Source organism: Dromiciops gliroides, chromosome 2 (assembly GCF_019393635.1).
Source record: "Dromiciops gliroides isolate mDroGli1 chromosome 2, mDroGli1.pri, whole genome shotgun sequence".
In the NCBI taxonomy this organism is placed as follows: domain Eukaryota; kingdom Metazoa; phylum Chordata; class Mammalia; order Microbiotheria; family Microbiotheriidae; genus Dromiciops; species Dromiciops gliroides.
In genome coordinates this window covers 542,845,595-542,863,358 of record NC_057862.1, presented here as the reverse complement: position 1 = coordinate 542,863,358, position 17,764 = coordinate 542,845,595, and the positions used below count along the sequence as shown (strand labels likewise).

General features: G+C 37.1%; 1 protein-coding gene across 1 annotated transcript in view; it reads left to right on the top strand.

Annotated features, from left to right (window-relative positions):
* Nucleotides 1-17,764, top strand: part of MTMR9 (myotubularin related protein 9) — a 56,993-nt gene that overhangs the window by 23,398 nt on the left and 15,831 nt on the right. The window contains exons 3-7 of the mRNA XM_043982621.1: nucleotides 83-208; nucleotides 2,552-2,725; nucleotides 4,149-4,366; nucleotides 6,404-6,565; nucleotides 12,325-12,466. Of these exons, the coding sequence (XP_043838556.1) occupies nucleotides 83-208; nucleotides 2,552-2,725; nucleotides 4,149-4,366; nucleotides 6,404-6,565; nucleotides 12,325-12,466 (822 nt within the window). The remainder of the gene's footprint in view (nucleotides 1-82; nucleotides 209-2,551; nucleotides 2,726-4,148; nucleotides 4,367-6,403; nucleotides 6,566-12,324; nucleotides 12,467-17,764) is intronic.

Below are 17,764 nucleotides of genomic sequence, written 5' to 3'. Positions count from 1 at the left end.
CAAGCATAAACTGTGACATCCTTTCCATGAAAAGTAAAACTGGTTTCTTCAGTTTCTCAAATGTTGCTTCCTTTTCCTCTAGGCTTTGTCAACCTTGGACTCCATAACTCTGATGTATCCTTTCTTTTACCGACCCATGTTTGAAGTGGTAGAAGATGGCTGGCATACGTTTCTTCCTGAGAGAGAATTTGAGCTCTTCTCCACAGTTGTAAGTCACTTTCTAAAAATCCTGCCTAATTGAGGCTCTGAGTGCTGCCCATTGAAATTTTTTTTTTTTGGCGGGGCAATGGGGGTTAAGTGACTTGCCCAGGGTCACACAGCTAGTAAGTGTCAAGTGTCTGAGGCTGGATTCGAACTCAGGTACTCCTGAATCCAGGGCCAGTACTTTATCCACTGTGCCATCTAGCCGCCCCCTGCCCTTTGAAATTTATCTTTATTCATCTAAAAAAAAAAACCCAAAAGTACTATAAACTGACTTCCTGAATCTTTAAAAAAAGATTTTTGTAATAAAAGTATGGCATCTTCCAGTGGGTGTTATCTTTACCCTGAATATCTTTTTGCCATTTTATATAATTTTTCAGAGTACCAATGGAGAATGTGGGCTGTCTAGTAGTTAAACTGTTGCTCTTACCCACATACTTTCTTCCTAGTCATCCTTTTCTTTGATGTTGATACCCACCACTCTTCAGTGATATTATCTCCTATAGCTAAGAGCACTCAGTTTCCAGAAAGAGCTTAGTACTACAGTGTTTAATTTATAGTGACTGTCTTTGCAATACAGGAAAATATTTTGCAAAAAATGAGCTCTTCGTTTTTTTTCTTCAGAGCACCTATAGTATGTATCATTACGAATGAGGAAGATAATATATATTTATGATGCAGGTGAGTGGTGTAGTGGATAGAGTACTCAGCCTGGAGTCAGGAAGACCTCTGAGTTCAGATGTGGCCTGAGATACTTACTGGCTTTGTGACCCACCTCAACTTCCTCTATTGTAAAATTGGGATAATAATAGATCCTATCTCACAGAGCTGTTGTGAGAATCAAATGAGATAATATTTGTAAAGCTTGTAGTACAGGCATTTAGCCTGAAACATAGTAGGTGCTCTATAAAATGCTTATTCTCTTACCTTAATGTAACCATTTTCATACTTAATTACTGATCTAAATCTAAAAGATTGTTGTTTTGTTGTTGTTTTTAACTGCTAGCTCCTTTTTCAATAGAAAATGTTAATTTTAGATGTAGGTAAAGCAGTCTAAAATTTGATTTTGGGGTTTTGTAATTCTAACATCTTTCATATTAAAAAACCACTTAGCACTGATTTGTATAAGCAGATCACAGCAAAACTATCTAACATTTTATTGCTACCGGATGACATAATAGAAGAGTTAACTTTAATTCCAATAAATAATGTAGGTCAATAGTATTTGAAAATCCTTTAGTGTTAGAACAAAGGGAAATACTTGGTAAATATAGTAACCCCCAGAAGTGTGCTTCCATTTCAACTTTAGTCTGAAAACTAGGAGAATGACCTAATCAGTACTAAGATACCTGTGTGATACAGTTTTAACCATTTAGTCCCTGACCTGTTATGAATATTGTTAAATTGTCTTTACAGCTAATTTAACAATGAAAGATAAGAAAAAGAGGGCAAAGTGGAGAATACGTTAGATAAAAATGAAGTTTAAGGGTTAACAGTAGAAACAAATACAGAAGAATAGTTACTTAGTGATGACAAAAGGAAGCATGAAGACTTAAAAAGAAAAATATAAAGATTTAAATAAGTTTTTTTCCCTACAATTTTATCTTACTTAATGCTTTCCAGACTTCTCATAATTGTCTTAGTCTAGTCAGTTTATTCATCTAGTAAGTGTTGTGAATCAGAGGTTAATATTTTTTATGACAAAGAAACTTTGAGAGATCTTTTTAAATCCCTTGTCACTTCATTCTCTTTGATTACACTCAACTCCAAGTTATATTTCTCATAGTGTAGACATTTTTCTTAGCCAATGGGTAACCTATAGACCAGAACTGTCTTTTTTGTGAGCATATATCATAATTTTTATGAGCCTATACCTGCAAAATGAAATACATTTTTAACTCACATAATTCATTTGTAGTCTTTCCTTCTCATTTAAATTAATGACTTCATAAAATTTTACTTTTATGAAGGCTAACAGATAAGCTAAATCTGCTCATGAGGCTCAGATAAGATGGGCTATGTAGAAGGGGAAGCAAATTTATTTGTCTGTGTATTTGCATAGAAAACTAAACCAGTAAGTTGGAGGAACCGGGACAAATTTTGCCTCAGCACAGGGAGAACTTTCAAGTCCATAGAGAAAGCTAGCTGGAGAACAGGTTACCAGAGGGAAGAGAAAAGTTCTTCCCCAAAGTGTATTGAGGCAGAGAAGGGCAGGCACAAAAATGAGTCTTCCCAAATAGAGTTTTGCATTGGGAATCCGTCATGTCCCTTCTAGCTCTTGTGATGCTTTTATTCTGTGACGTTTAGCTCCTGTTTCAGGCGTAAAAAAGTTTACATTTGTATTTTACAGACCAGTGAATGGAGGCTGAGCTATGTCAATAAGGATTTTACTGTCTGCTCCTCTTACCCTCCAATTGTTACTGTGCCCAACTGCATTGATGATGAGGCTCTCAGGAAAGTGGCTACATTCCGTCATGGTGGGCGCTTCCCAGTACTTAGTTATTATCATAAAAAAAATGGAATGGTAAGTACAGTTTGGCTTTTTTGTTCCCAGAAGAATCTCATACTTTTCATGACAATTGGCACTTTTCTTTCCTTACCCTTTCAAATTTCTATGATTATCTAGATGGGGTGAACAAACCAGAGTAAGGGTCAAATCCTGCGAGGCTTATGAGCTGAGAATGATTTTTATTTATTTATTTATTTTTAAAGTTGTGTTGTATTTAAAAAGGTAAAAGCCAAGGTTCTTGCCTCATGAGCAGATTTAGCTCTCAGGCCATAGTTTTCTCACCTTTGCTCTAGATCATTCCTGCTCTTAGCTTCCAAATTTGGACTTTAGAGACCCAATTGCAGACTGTTTTCTGTTTAGGTTATACTTCTCAATCCATTTTCCACTTCTCACGCTCAGAAAACCTAGATTTTGTTCAGAGCACAGCACAAAGAACTAACTACTCTTTAAAAGGTTTGGCCAAGTGAATAAACTGCATTCAGTCTGTTACTAGTTTTAAGAAATGGATTTAATGATTTAAAGCTATTTTCAAGTATTATAATTATTAGAATCATGTAGTACTCTAGGAAACAGTTGTCATAAATACAACAAGTGGATAATTGTCCTTTTCCCAAAGTAGACATTATCCCATGGATACAAATCCATGTCAAATGAGTATTTGTGATAGTTGATATTACCTTTTACTACTTCATGATCTTCATTGAAGATAGTGGGCTGGTAAGCAATGTTTATTGTGTATTTGTTGTCATTCTTGTGTAAAGGATGTTTTCTAATTGAATAATGCTCACCTTTAAGGAGTGCAAAGATACTCTTTCCATTACCTCACAGATATGGTGAGAAATATGAACCGGACGCATATTTTTTTCTCCCTGAAGTGGTAAAGCAGTTTTAAGCCCATTTGTAGTAAAAGTAAGTCACTATCAAAATCAGAACTAGAACATCTGTCTCTTGACTTCTATTCCAGGGCTTGAGAAACAGCATGGGTATAATGGGTAGAGAGCTGGCTTTGAAGCCAGGAAGACCTGGGTTTGACTTCCTCCTCTGCTACATGGGGGTTGTGACTGTGTGACCCTGGACAAATCACTTAATATCTTAGTACTCGAGGCGAATCTCTGAGACTGGAAGTTTAAGAGAAATGGCTAACCTGCATTGGTAGAGAGAGTTTCTTCTCCTGGGAATTCCCTACACCAATGAAATCACAACTTTAATCCCTTTTCCTGTTTCTTATCCAAAGCTTGATAAATAATTAGGTATAATGCTTTCTCAGCCTTTTCCAAACCATATTGTTTGTACTCTTGCTCTCTTCATCCTTTTAAGAATTCAGGTTCCTTTGGACATGTTATTTTGAAATTTTTCAGTTCAGCTATTCACCTCTTTATTTTTTTTTGGTCAATTCTCCAGGCTCTTATTGAATTTTAAACTCTACTGTCCTTTCTAGGTGATAATCCGGAGTAGTCAGCCACTCACAGGCACCAATGGGAGACGGTGCAAGGAAGATGAAAAACTTATAAATGCTACCCTTCGCGCAGGAAAACGAGGCTACATTATTGATACCCGATCTCTAAATGTGGCTCAACAAGCTAGAGCTAAAGGAGGTGGTTTTGAGCAGGAGGCTCATTATCCTCAGTGGAGACGCATTCACAAGTCCATTGAGAGGTAAAACCTACTGGAGAAGGTAATATAAGGTCTTTTAAAATAAAAGGTAATCATGGCAGGTGGGTTCTTAACTAACCAGTTAGAAATTGCTTGTTCAAATATACCCATATGTTTTTGTTTTAAAGACCCAAAGTTCTATTGATATTCTCTCAGTGTTTGATAAAATGGGGGGTGATAAGAGAACATCCCAGGTGCTGAAGGTGTTAAGGGTTATTTATATCCTTTTTAAAAATCAGCCTTATGGTTATTAACACAAAAATCTTCCCCATAGGCAGTAGTACTGTGCTCAGTCTTGTTGATCTTCAGACATGAACTGTTAATAAATATTAAATTCCAAAGCTGTAATACATAGATGTTTGTGTCCCACCCACCTACTTTTGTAATTAACCAGCTTCTTGTCTGTATTTGCTAAGACTTCTGAATAAACTGCGAAAAGCTACTGGTCCAGACATCTGGTACTGGTAGGCATTGGAGCCAGGAAAACACCAGGGAAGTCTGAAATAGCTATGGTTGCCAAATGGTTGGGCTGATGGTTGCCACTGAGAGAGCCTTTGCTCTTATTTCAGGTGCAAAAATTACTCACAAGCAGTTCAGAATGGCAGATTTTATCTAAGGCATTTAAGCATTTGTGCAGATTTCTTTTGATATTGGTACTTGGATCCTTATTCTTAGTGGTGGTGATTTATGACAAAACTACTAAAGCCATAATTGGTTAAGTTTAAGCTCATGTATGTTAGCCTCCCTCCAGGGTGTTAACTATGAACAGTTGAATAAATCTCTCTGAGCCCCAGTTTCCTTATCTGTAATATATAAAAAATAATGGCACATGGGGGGAAGGAAGTAGGAAACAAGCAAGCATTTACTAAGTACCTATTATGTTCCAGGCACTGTACTAAACTCTTTACAAATATCTCAAATGACCCCGGGAGGTAGGTGTTATTATTATTCCCCATTTTACAGATGAAGAAACTAAGGCAGGTTAAGTGACTTCTGAGGCAGGTTAAGTGACTTGCCTGGGTTCACACAGCTAGTACAAGTGTCTGTTGCTGGGTTTGAGCTCAGGTCTTCCTAACTCCAGGCCCAGTACTCTAGCTACTGTGTTACCTCCCTGCCCACAGGGTTGTTGTTATTATTGTTAAAGAAAAATAGTAATATTGTACTATGCATTTTAGGCACAATTTTGCCAGAAACCATTTTTATTAACATTATTCTAAATCCAAGCATTTCTGGCTCAGAGTGAGAAATATCCAAACTGACATAGTCCCACTATGCCCTCAGACATCTCTCTACCAAAAGACAACATGAGTTAACATTTATAGAAATATTGAACAAGGAATAAGTCCCATTCTGTTAAAATAGCATTTGGAGTTAACATTCTACTTCATCTAATAAGTCACTTAATGTTCTTCTAGAACATTTCATTCTTTGCCTACTCCAGCTGGTGTTCCCTTGTAGTAATCAAAGGAACCTCCCTGAGCTCAGTACCTTGCTCCCTTCAGGAGAGAAAAGAGGGAGCATCAGAACTCTCATCTCTTCAAGGGATAAGAAAGGCAGTGATCTTAAGTAAAAAAGGGGTATTTTATGTTCCAAGTTAGATTGCCACTTTCTCAGAGCCTTAGCTTTTGTTCTTGATGATTTACACATTTTCCTAAAGAGAAAAGTCCATGAGAACTTTCAACTAGAGTGAGTGGTCTTACCTTTTTTTGGTATCATGGAAAATTTTCCTAGCCTATGAACCCCTTCTCAAGATGTTTTTAAATTCATAAAGCAAAATATATTGAATTACAGAAGAACCCAGTTATATTGAAATACAGTTATCAAAATATTTTTGAAAAGTTTATAGATCCCCAAGTTAAGAACTTAAAGAAATGTTATTTGTTAATATTTTTAGTTGGAATAAAAAAGTTTTTGATGTGCTTCTGCATTATCAAATGAGATATTGTATGTAAAATACTTTGTAAACTTTAAAGTGCTTTGTAAAAGTCAAGCATTTTTTAATAACAGTCTGAGTTATTTTCTTTTTGTTTTCCTCAAAAGGTATCATATTCTTCAGGAGAGCTTGATAAAACTTGTAGAAGCCTGTAATGACCAATCACATAACATGGATCGGTGGCTTAGCAAATTAGAGGCTTCTAATTGGTTGACTCACATCAAAGAGATTTTAACCACTGCCTGTCTGGCTGCTCAGTGTATCGACAGGTAAAGTATATCTCAGGAATCTTTCATATGACTCTTCTTGTTGGCTAGACTTTGATTTATATAGGAATGTGGGTATATAACATGTTTCTATTTGGTTTCAATTCTGTATCTTTGGTTCAAATCATTTTCCCTCTTCACATCATGTGCTACACAAGATAACAGCATCATCATCAACAACAATAATATTAGTGAGCATTAACACTGTACAGTTTGTTAAGCAATTTACAAATAGTACCTCACTTTATCTTCCAACAGTCTTTTGAAGTAAGCGCTATGAGGAAACTGAGGAAGACAGAAATTAAGTGAATTGCCCAGGGTCACACGCTACTAAGTGTTTGAGGCTAGATTTGAACTCAGCCCAATGCTCATCTTCAGGTCCCAGCTAAAATCCCACCTGCTAAAAGATGCCTTTCCTGATTCCTCTTAATACTAATGCTTTCTCTCTGAGATTATTTCCATTTTATCCTGTATATATGACTTGTTAATATGCATGTCATCTCCACCTTAGATTGTGAGAATAGGGGCTATCTTTTGCCCTTTTTTCTTATCCCTTTCTAGCCCTGTCCCTAGCACTTATTCAGTATCTGGCACATAGTAAATTCTTAACATTTGGGGGGCTGGGGGGCAGGGCAATGAAGGTTAAGTGACTTGCCCAGGGTCACACAGCTAGTAAGTGTCAGGTGTCTGAGGCCAGATTTGAACTCAGGTACTACTGAATCCAGGGCCAGTGCTTTATCCACTGCACCACCTAGCTGCTTCCTGGATAGTAAATTCTTAATAAAACTTGTTGACTGACTTACTGGCATAGCATTTAATATCCAGAAAAAGGAGCAGCAGGATTCCAGAGAATCTAAATCAGGACCAAATGGGCACCAGCATTCCTGCCAGGAGTGTGCCCTAACTAACGCAAAGTTACAGTTCAGAAAGTAAGACTGGAAGAATGAGTTTAAAAAAATATAACAAAAAACTACCATGATAAAGCTATTATGGTACCAAGAATGCACAAAAGACAAATCTAGAATAAAAGATCTCTAAAATATTTACAAGCAAAGCCTCAAAGAAAAACTCATCTTGACAGCAAGAATTTCTTGAAGAAATGAAGTGGGAAGAAAATAGAAATGAAGTGCAAAAATTGGCAGAAAATTTTTTTAAAGGATATCATAAAATAAATACCATAGAATACAGAAGAAAGACTTGGAAGGAGAATTAACAGCTTAATACAAGGGTTACAAAATCTTACCTAAGTATCAGTTTCCTTGAAAATTAGAATGGACCAAAAATTGGTTGATGACTTCATGAGACAAAGAATATAGTAAAAAGACTTTAAAAACAAAAAAAAAGAAAATATAAGGTATTTCTTATAAAATGACATGCAAAATAGATCAAGAGAGAATTTAAGAATCATTGGACCACCTGGAATTTATAATAATAATAAAAAAAGAGCCTGGGTATTATATTTCAAGAAATCATGAAAGAAAACTTCTGAGATCTGTTAGAACCTAGTGAAAATAGAAACCTCCATATTAAAACTTCCAGGAACATCATAGCCACGTGCCAGAACTTCCAGGTCATACAACAAATACTGTAGGTAGCCATGAAAAAAAAATAAGCATTTATTAAGTGCTTACTATGTTCCAGGAACTGTACTTAAGTGCTGAGGATACAGTTAATAGATACTCCCTGTCCTCAAGGAGCTTACAATCTAATGGGGGGAGACAGCACAAAAGCAGGAGAACAGGGTGAAGGGGTGGATACCAGGAATACCAGATTCAGAGGCATGTTGTTCAGTGAAGTTGAAACCAGGCAGAACAGCAGATGAAAAGTAGAGTGAGAAGAGTCTAAATACCACAGAGGGAGCCACACATAATTTCGAAACCACCATTATAAAGAGTGGGGCGGGGTCGGGGTGGGGTGGGGGGAAGCTAGATGGCTCAGTGGATAAAGCACCAGCCCTGGATTCAGGAGGACCTGAGTTCAAATCTGGTCTCAGATACTTGACACTTACTAGCTATGTGACCCTGGGCAAGTCACTTAACCCTCATTGCCCCGCAAATAAATGAAGAGCAGAGAGCTTGAAATATATTACTCCAATAGGCAAAACATAGGCTTACAACTAATAGCAATTTGCTATGCCCCCAAAAATGGGCATTCAGTTAAAGAGAGGATGCCCAAGGTTTCCTGAAGGAAGGACCAAAGCTGAAGAGAAACTTTGAAATGCAAATACAGGAATCAAGAGAGGCATAAAAAGAGGTTCCTCTGCTAACCTGTGGAATCATGACTCCTGCTCTTAGAGACTTGACTGAGTAGTGTGGCATATAAGAAAAATAGGTTCTATTTTACCAAGAGTAACCATCCTGAAAACCCTTCATAATTGATGGGACATCCTCTGAGGAGCATAGAGTTGTTTAGAGATTAAGCTGATGTTGGTTATGTAAGACAGAAAAAGACAATTGTTATATTCATCTGCTTTTGCCCTTATTTTGATGAAAGAAAGTTTAGTCCTTGTTCAGAAAATAGGACTTGTACCGCTTCCCCACACAGAGCTTGTAGTGGAAGGAAAACAAAGCCTCACTTTTACCTTCTTGCAGTTGCCAGACTGGTCATGGTCTTCTACTGACTGTACGAGTTGGTCAGTAGCACTGAAGTTGATGGAATTAGCCCCTTTTGCAAAGAAACATCAGAGCATTGAAAGTGGCCATTTATTGTATCCAGTATATGTATAGAAGACATCTTTTCTAAGCACGACTAGAAATGCAACAAAGAATTAAAGTTGGAAGATGTTCTAGTCAAGGGTTTGTTTGTATCCACATAAAAGCCTTAATGAGGAAAGAAATTCATTTGGAGCAACTAAAATTATTTATTGGACTTAAAAAGCCAGTGGCTATTAAATGTCTGGTAATAGTTGGAAGAACAGGGTTAATTAGCTGTTGTTCTTGGAAAGATAGATGCCATGTCTGAAAAACACTCGTGGACAATTATATACGAAGTAACTATCTGGTATAGCATGTGGTTTGTATCTTTTACAGACTTAAAACATTGATAGGATTTTACTGTGCATATTAAAAACTACTCATAAATTAGTTTTACCTGGGACTTCCATAGCACCTGCATTGGGTCAGTAATGGCATTGAGTAAACATCAGAACTTCAATAGCAACATGAAAAAACACAAAATTAAATGATAAAATGGATATGGGATCAGTGAAAATGAGCAGGAATATTGGTTAACTGTGCTAAAAATATTGTCTTTTCAATGGTTAAGTGAAATAAACTCTAAACTTTTTAGCAACAACAACAAAAAAGAAAGTTCTTACTCTCAAGGAACTTACATTCTTATTAGGAAGACAAGTACTTTTATAACTACATACAAAACAAAAATAAAGAGCAAATACAAGGTAGGTAGGGATGGAGGGCACTAACAGTGGAGCGGGGGGGGGGGGGAGGGAGCTGTTAAGAAAGGCTAGAATTTGGAAGGAAAAGAGGAGTGCCCTGAGGCAAAAGTAAGGATGTTGTAGATCCCAGGTGTGAGGGATGTCCTATACAAAAACAAGGAGAGAGGACTTCAGTGTTGGGTTTGAGAAACAGACTAGCCAGTTTGGTGGAATTACCAAAGAGAGAGGGGTATCATGTCTCATGAGGCTATAAAGATAAGTTAGGGCCAATTTATGAAAGACTGTAAAAGCCAAACAGAGTAGTTTAGATTTTATCCTAGGAATAGGATAGGAAGCCACTAGAGTTGACTGAATTAAAGGAGCAGTATAGGCAGTCCTGAATTTAAGGAAAATCAGTTTGGTAGCTTTGAAAAGGATAGGCTAGAGGGATGAGAGACTTGAGACCAAAAAGGAAGCTCTTGTAGTAATTCAGGTGAGCTATGATAGGGCCTAAACTAAGGTTGTAATTGTGAAAAGAGAGAGAAGGGATCAGATGTGAGACTGTAAGGTAGAAAATTCAAGATTTGGCAGTTGATTGGATATATGGGTTAGGGTGAGGATAATACCATGGTTACAAACCTGGGAGACTAGAAATGTGCTGGTTCCTTTGACATAAACTGGGGAATTTGAAGAGGACGATAGTTTGGCAGGGAGAGAATCGGTTCCATTTTTGGTGTTTTGAGTTTAAGATGTCTCTAGTATGTACGGTTTGAAATGTCCAATAGGCAGTTGGTGATGTGGGACTGAAGCTTGGTGAGAGCCTTAGACTAGATATAGAGATCTGGGAATCGTTTGCCTGGAAAAGTTCATTAAACCCATAGGAGCTAATGAAGTCACTGAGAGAGAAGAGGGTCTAGGACAGAACCTTGGGGAATACAGTTAGAGGGAGGATATAAATATGAACCAGTAAAGGAGACTGGAAAGGAGCAGTCCAATAAATAGGAAGAAAACCAGGAGCAAGTAATGTCACAATAATCCAAAGAGGAGAGAGAATCCAAGAGGGTCATCAGTAAATAGATGGAGAATGATTAAGGCTGAGAAGAGACCATAAGATTTGGCAGTGAAGACCGGTGGCTTTGTGAACCGGTAACCAGTGAACACTGGTAACTTTGAAGAGATCCATTTCAGTTGAAGAAAGAGGTTAGAAGCCAGGTTACAAAAAGTTGGGTAGTGAGAGGGGAGGAAGAAGAGATAGCAATTGTTATTTGCGCAAATGAAGTCAAATCACATCTTCCAATTCTTGGCACATCCACTGAAAATTAAGATAAAAGACTTTAGTGGCTCTTTAGTATAAAGCATTATGAAAGTTCACAGCCTAGCTTTGCCACTCACAAGTTGTGTAACCTGGGCATCTGAAGTTTAGTTTCCTTATCTGTAGAATGGGGCTCGTAATACTTGTACAACTTCCTCAGAAGTTTTGTGTGAGGAAAGCACTTTGAAAGTCATAAAAAGCTCTAGAAATATGAGTTGTAAAATATTTCTCAAAGTAAGTTTTGGAAACTTCTAAGGATGTACCATAATAAATATAGCAGGTATGGAGTGAGAAGGCTTCTAGGATTTTGACCTTAGAGATCAACTAATCCAACTCATTCACTTTTTTTTTTTCGTGGGGCAATGGGGGTTAAGTGACTTGCCCAGGGTCACACAGCTAGTAAGTGTTAAGTGTCTGAGGCCGGATTTGAACTCAGGTACTCCTGAATCCAGGGCCAGTGCTTTATCCACTGCGCCACCTAGCTGCCCCCCAACTCATTCACTTTTGAAAGATGAGGAAACTATGGTCCAGAGAACAAACAGTATATGCCAAGAGACTAGGGTCCTGGACCGTAGGTCTGGCTGGCTCCAAATTCATTGTCTTATCTGCTATGTCAAAAGGTGAAATCAGGGTCAAGAACAAAAGGGAAGTACAAAAACAGAATTTAAGGGTATATTTTAAAGGAAGAAAACCAAGGGCTGATGATGTCCTTTTAAAGAAGGGAAAGGAGTAAGAGCACCTACTATGAAACTGAAATACTACAAACTCTAGAAAGGAAGGGAGATTCAGGTATGAAAATTGAAGGGGGTCTGTGAAATTTGACCACCAAAGAGGCCACGATTTGGGAATTTTTGTACAATTGTTCTTTTTCCCCTATTTCCTTCCTTGCTGCAATCTAGAGAAAAATCTAGGTTTTTTTTTTTTTTTTAGCAATCTTATTAAGACTGAGAACCTGCTGGGCTGTGGAGAAGTATACATTGCCTTAAAAGTTATTTGTCCTCAATAAATGTTTATTGTTAACAGAGTTCATTGAACATGTCGGGAGTATCCCATTTGTGCTCTGGATTTTCCTATCAGGGAAGGAGCATCGGTATTGATTCATGGAACAGAGGGAACTGATTCTACGCTCCAGGTTACCTCCCTGGCCCAGATCATCTTAGAACCAAGATGTAGGACCATCCGTGGTTTTGAGGCTCTTGTGGAGAGAGAGTGGCTACAAGTAAGAAACATTTGATTCTAAGAGAAATTGCCAGAAGTCTCTGTATAATCTATTCAGAAGGAATCGCCCTTATTTTTGATTTCTTCTTTTTGGAGTAGCTGTCACATTTCTGTCACTACAACATTTTGGATGAAAAACAAGTTTTCTGTTTTATTCCTTGACGCATAATTCTTTTATCTTAATGCCTGTGGAAAAAATGAATTCAAGCTAACAAATAGTAGAATGTTTGTTTAGGAGGCACTGTGTGGGACAAAGAAATATATGATTGTCCCTGTTTTGCTGCAATTTGCTAATAAGATGAAGTGTAAATGAATGGCACAGAGTGCTTTAGGAATTCAGTAGAAAGAATATACTTACTTTGGACTAGAGTAGAGAGAGATGGAAAGAAGGCTATACCTGAGCTGGATCTCTTAGGATATATGGGATTCTGCCTGTCTGACTACTCTTTCACAGTTTCCTTTGGAGTTCATTATTATATCTATACAGATGATTCCCTGATCTGTATATCTTGCCCTAATCTTTCCTGTATTCTCTTCTCCATATTTCTAAGTGCCTGCAGAACATTTCTGCCTACATGGCAATATGTTCAAACTTATCCCTCCTCTATATTTCCCAATTTTGTTTGAACAAGGCCCTCTGCATTAATCTGCCTTTGGTCATAAACCCTAGCTATTAATGACTGTAAGCCTTTGTCTATTTTACAGATTTTGTCATTTTAATCAGAAGTTGAATATTTTGTTCTGAAAAAATGTTCCAAAAAACAGCATTGTTTCAATTTATTATACAAAAAAAAAGATCTCATGCTATAATATGACAGTATAACCTTACCTTTTGAGTCAATGCTATAAAAAACTATATTTAATGAATTACTGTGGCAAAAAAAAACTGCATGTTGCTATAAAACTAGAGTTTATTTGAAGCAAAATTAATCATTTATAATTATAACTCAGCCTTATTTATAATGTTCTGAATGCCATTCATGTTCTTAATACTGACCTTCATTATGTTATTCTATGTTTTCTGTTGCTGTGTTCTCTCTCTCTCTCTCTCCCTCCCTCCTTCCCTCCCTCCCTCCCTCCCCCTCTCCCCGCCTCCCCTTCCATCCTTCTTGCCCTGTGACCCCTCTTTCTCCCTTGTAATACTCCAGAAACATTGATTAGTTACCTATTTACTCTGTGATTCAGGTATGATCTTAATAGTTATGGAAATCCTAAGAATTAAAAGACATTATTTCTGTTTGCTTTATATCAACTGATATCATATAAACCCCCCAACTTTAGTATTCTGTGATAAGTGTTTCTTTGATGAGTAAGAATTTGATAAATTTGAAGGTCAAAAGCAGAACTTGGGCATTATTGACTGTGTGATGACTGTTAGTAGAATTTATCATTTCAGTTACTCACTTTGGACAATAGGTGGCAGATTCTTGTGATTATTTCTATAGACCACTGTTTTCTAAATAGGCCACACAATACTTGAGCTTGTGATGGGCTTTTATGGATACTAATCTTGAGATTATGAGATACCCTCCACATAAAAGGACTTGGAAAACTGTTGGAGCTAAATAAAATAAAGTAATCCTATTTTCATTTTTTATTTTTTAAATACAACACTTGGCAATGTAGCATACATCATTTCATATTTAGTATTTGGGGGAGGGAGGGAATTTTTGTCCCCACAGACTCCTGGTTCACATTAGTTATCTAAAACATCCTTGGAAGTGTTAAGGCTAAAATTCTAGCTAAACTGTCTAAAATATCTAATGAGTGGTCGCCAATAAATTATAAGCTTTAGCAAGAGTTAGACTTTTAAGCATTTATTAAGGAGAATAAGAATTTGGTAAAGAGAGAGAAAAAGGCCTAGATTCCTATCTATTAAAGGGAGAGCACATTTCTAGCTCCCTTCTCCGCCAGAGTCCAGAGGAAAGAGAGCGAGACTGAGCGCCAGTCTCTTCCTTCCTCCTCCCACTAGCCCGCGTCACTTCCTGACTCCTGGTCTTGCCCTCAAAGACCTTCCCTTCATGGGCAGAACTCTTCTACAGTAAGTATCCAGCAGGTGGCGTCATTCCAATCGTTACAGTCCCCCCTGTTGTTCCTCAAGAAACAAAATGTTTCCTTGACGGAACAGTAAAAAGAATATAATAACTATTGCTAACTAATAATATGTGAACAACAATATAGAAAAGGAAGAGAGGAAAGTTTTGTCCAGAGGGGCGATTTTTTTGTCCTCATGAACCGACGCTTTGACATTGGTCTTGCAAAGGGAGGGCCTCTGCAGAGAATACATGTTACAGATGGTGTATATTATAACAGAAAGAGAAAAAAAAAACAACAAAAACAAATCAAAACTGTTCATTTAAAGTCTCTGAAAGTCTTTTCTCAGATGTCCTCTAGGTGTAGTCGTGGAATGGAAGTCTTTTCAGGGGTTGAGGTATGGATGCTGGTAATCAGCCAGGAAAACTTCCTACAAAATTGAGCTTAACACAACTTTAAAATAGCTTTGTCAATAATCAAATCAAACAATGAAAGTTCTCAAAAACATGTCTAAGGGAATACAGAATCTTAGTTGTTACACATGAAACATATAATAAAACAAAAATTGAAACATTCTTTAAAATTATAATATTACTATAGTCCCCCCCCTTATGGAGGGTAATTGAGAAGACAATTGCTGCAATATTAATTATTAAAAATAATTTTTATCTGTTTCATCACTTTTTGCATCATCTGCCTAATTATCCTCATGCCATTATGAGAAATTTTAAAATCTAATATAATTAGTAACAGATGTCAAGGCCAAATTCAACACTGTTATTTATCATGACACCTGAGATAATTATGGGGGTTACCATAAAAGAACAGAGAAATGATGGGATATGAGCATTCCCACACTTGAGCAATATGTGCTGCCCATACAGTATGCCAGGCTTAAAATAGGTGGATGGAATATACGTCCATGCCACCGAACATATTGGAGGAAACTGAGTCAGACTTAATCAGATGCATGGGATTGAGATGGTCCATGGCATCAGGCATATAGGAGGGAGCATAGAAGCCAGGTGTAGAAGTGAGATGGGTGGGATCAATACTTCCAGCCATCTGTACGATATTGTGGGGAAAAATAAAATAAAATATTAAACCAAGAGAATCCAACCTCAACATTTGTCAAAAGCCGTTCCCTTGGCCATACCTTGACTTCATGCATGTCTCCCCTCATGTGACAGTTCAGTGTCTGCTCTTGCATGTATTCCTCTTGTGATTGGATGGCATCTTGGCCAACTGGCATCTGATAACTCAGAATAAAGGCAATTAATGTCTTAAATGATAAGTTCCCATAATCCAAGACTCATATGGATTTAAAAATTGAGGATAATAAATGATTGCAAAAAATGTGAATACATCTTGACTCAGAATATAATATATAATTATGCAACAATTTCAAATAATACCTTTTTTTTACTTAGCATACAATTACTTTCTTAAAAAATCTGAACATATTTAAATACAAGTTAAAGCACAACACAATCTCAAAGACAACTTTTACAAATGTTCCCCTCTTTTTTTTTTTTTTGGAATATGCTTATCAAAAATAATACTTCTAGAATCAATTTACACTTGCCATGGCAAACAATTTGCTAGGGAAATGCTTTAAAGAGTTTGATCAAATAATCAGTTGAGAAAAAATAACAAAAACAAACAACTCAGAACATGGGAGCACAATACTCCTAGAATTAACATTGTATTATGAAATCAAAACCATGTTTCAAAATTAGATAGATGAATGAATAGAAGAAAATACACGTGGAATAATAAAAGACAATGAAATTCAAACTAGGGAAATCTAAATGAATATGAACTTAATATTAATAAGAGTATTACAAAATATAAACTTGATCGCATGACTATAAAAAGCTTTTACAAATATTCTCCTTGTTTTAGAAACTAAGTATAAGACACAATCTCAAAAGCATTAAAATCTCTATGAAAATAAACCTATACCATTAATTCCAAAATGTATATGTAATAGCATAGAAATCCTATGTAACCTCTGAACTGACATTAATAATCTGAGTGAATTCAGAACACTCTTGATTCCGATATCTAAAATCCCCAATACTCATATCAATACCTTGCTGCTTACTTCTACATTTCTGTAAAATATATACCCTTCCATGGCAAAAGCAGAGTCTTGAACTATGTTGATGATTGTCATTCTTATTCAGCTTAAGTTTTTCTTCTTTAACCCCTCTATATTGTCTGTCAGCCTTTTCACCATACAAATGCTTTATAAGATTACTAATTAAAGACAAAAGCAGGTTAGCAAAATTATGAACAAAAGGAGTATATCTGGAATTTAAAGGGCTTTCTAAGGTTGTCTCAGAAGCACAGCCAGGCTGGGGAAGGGCTGAGCCTGAAGCTGCAAATGTAGTTAGAGAAAGTTGAGCATGCGCATCAGATCTCTGGACTTCCCAGGCAGGGGAAGCTATGGGCTTGGCCATAGGAGGAGTAGAGGGTGGGGTCTGGAGAGGAGGGGAGGGACCAGAGCAATTTGAATCAGACTTGATTTTGAACTCAGGCCTGGATTCCTCTTCCCCCACTTTGCCTCCAGGTGCTAGGGGATTAAAAGCTTCTAGAGGGTGGGTCATTGCCTCCAGGCATGCAAAATTAGAGCAACAATTAGTGTTGGAACTGGGAAAAGCAGCAGGAATCTCTTCAGGTTTCTCTGAAAAAGCATGGTTGGGAGAGGGAGAGATATTTCCTTGTGTGAGTAAGTTGCTGGCTCTTTTAACAAAAATAAAAAGAAAAATAGAAAATCCACAAAAACAAAGCATTAACATGATCTTATCTCCCATTTGTCTGGTTAAACAGACCAAAATCAAAAATAGGATAATTAGGGAGTTTAAAAGGTCCATTCGAAAAAATTTAAAGGAAAACACAGCCAGTAAACCAGTACTTAGCAGTTAAAGGGAGAGGGAGGGGAAATTTCTTACCCAACCAGAAGATCAGAAGAAGACTGAGGGTTAGCTTATCCCTTCGTGGTCGCCATCTGTTAAGGCTAAAATTCTAGCTAAACTGTCTAAAATATCTAATGAGTGGTCGCCAATAAATTATAAGCTTTAGCAAGAGTTAGACTTTTAAGCATTTATTAAGGAGAATAAGAATTTGGTAAAGAGAGAGAAAAAGGCCTAGATTCCTATCTATTAAAGGGAGAGCACATTTCTAGCTCCCTTCTCCGCCAGAGTCCAGAGGAAAGAGAGCGAGACTGAGCGCCAGTCTCTTCCTTCCTCCTCCCACTAGC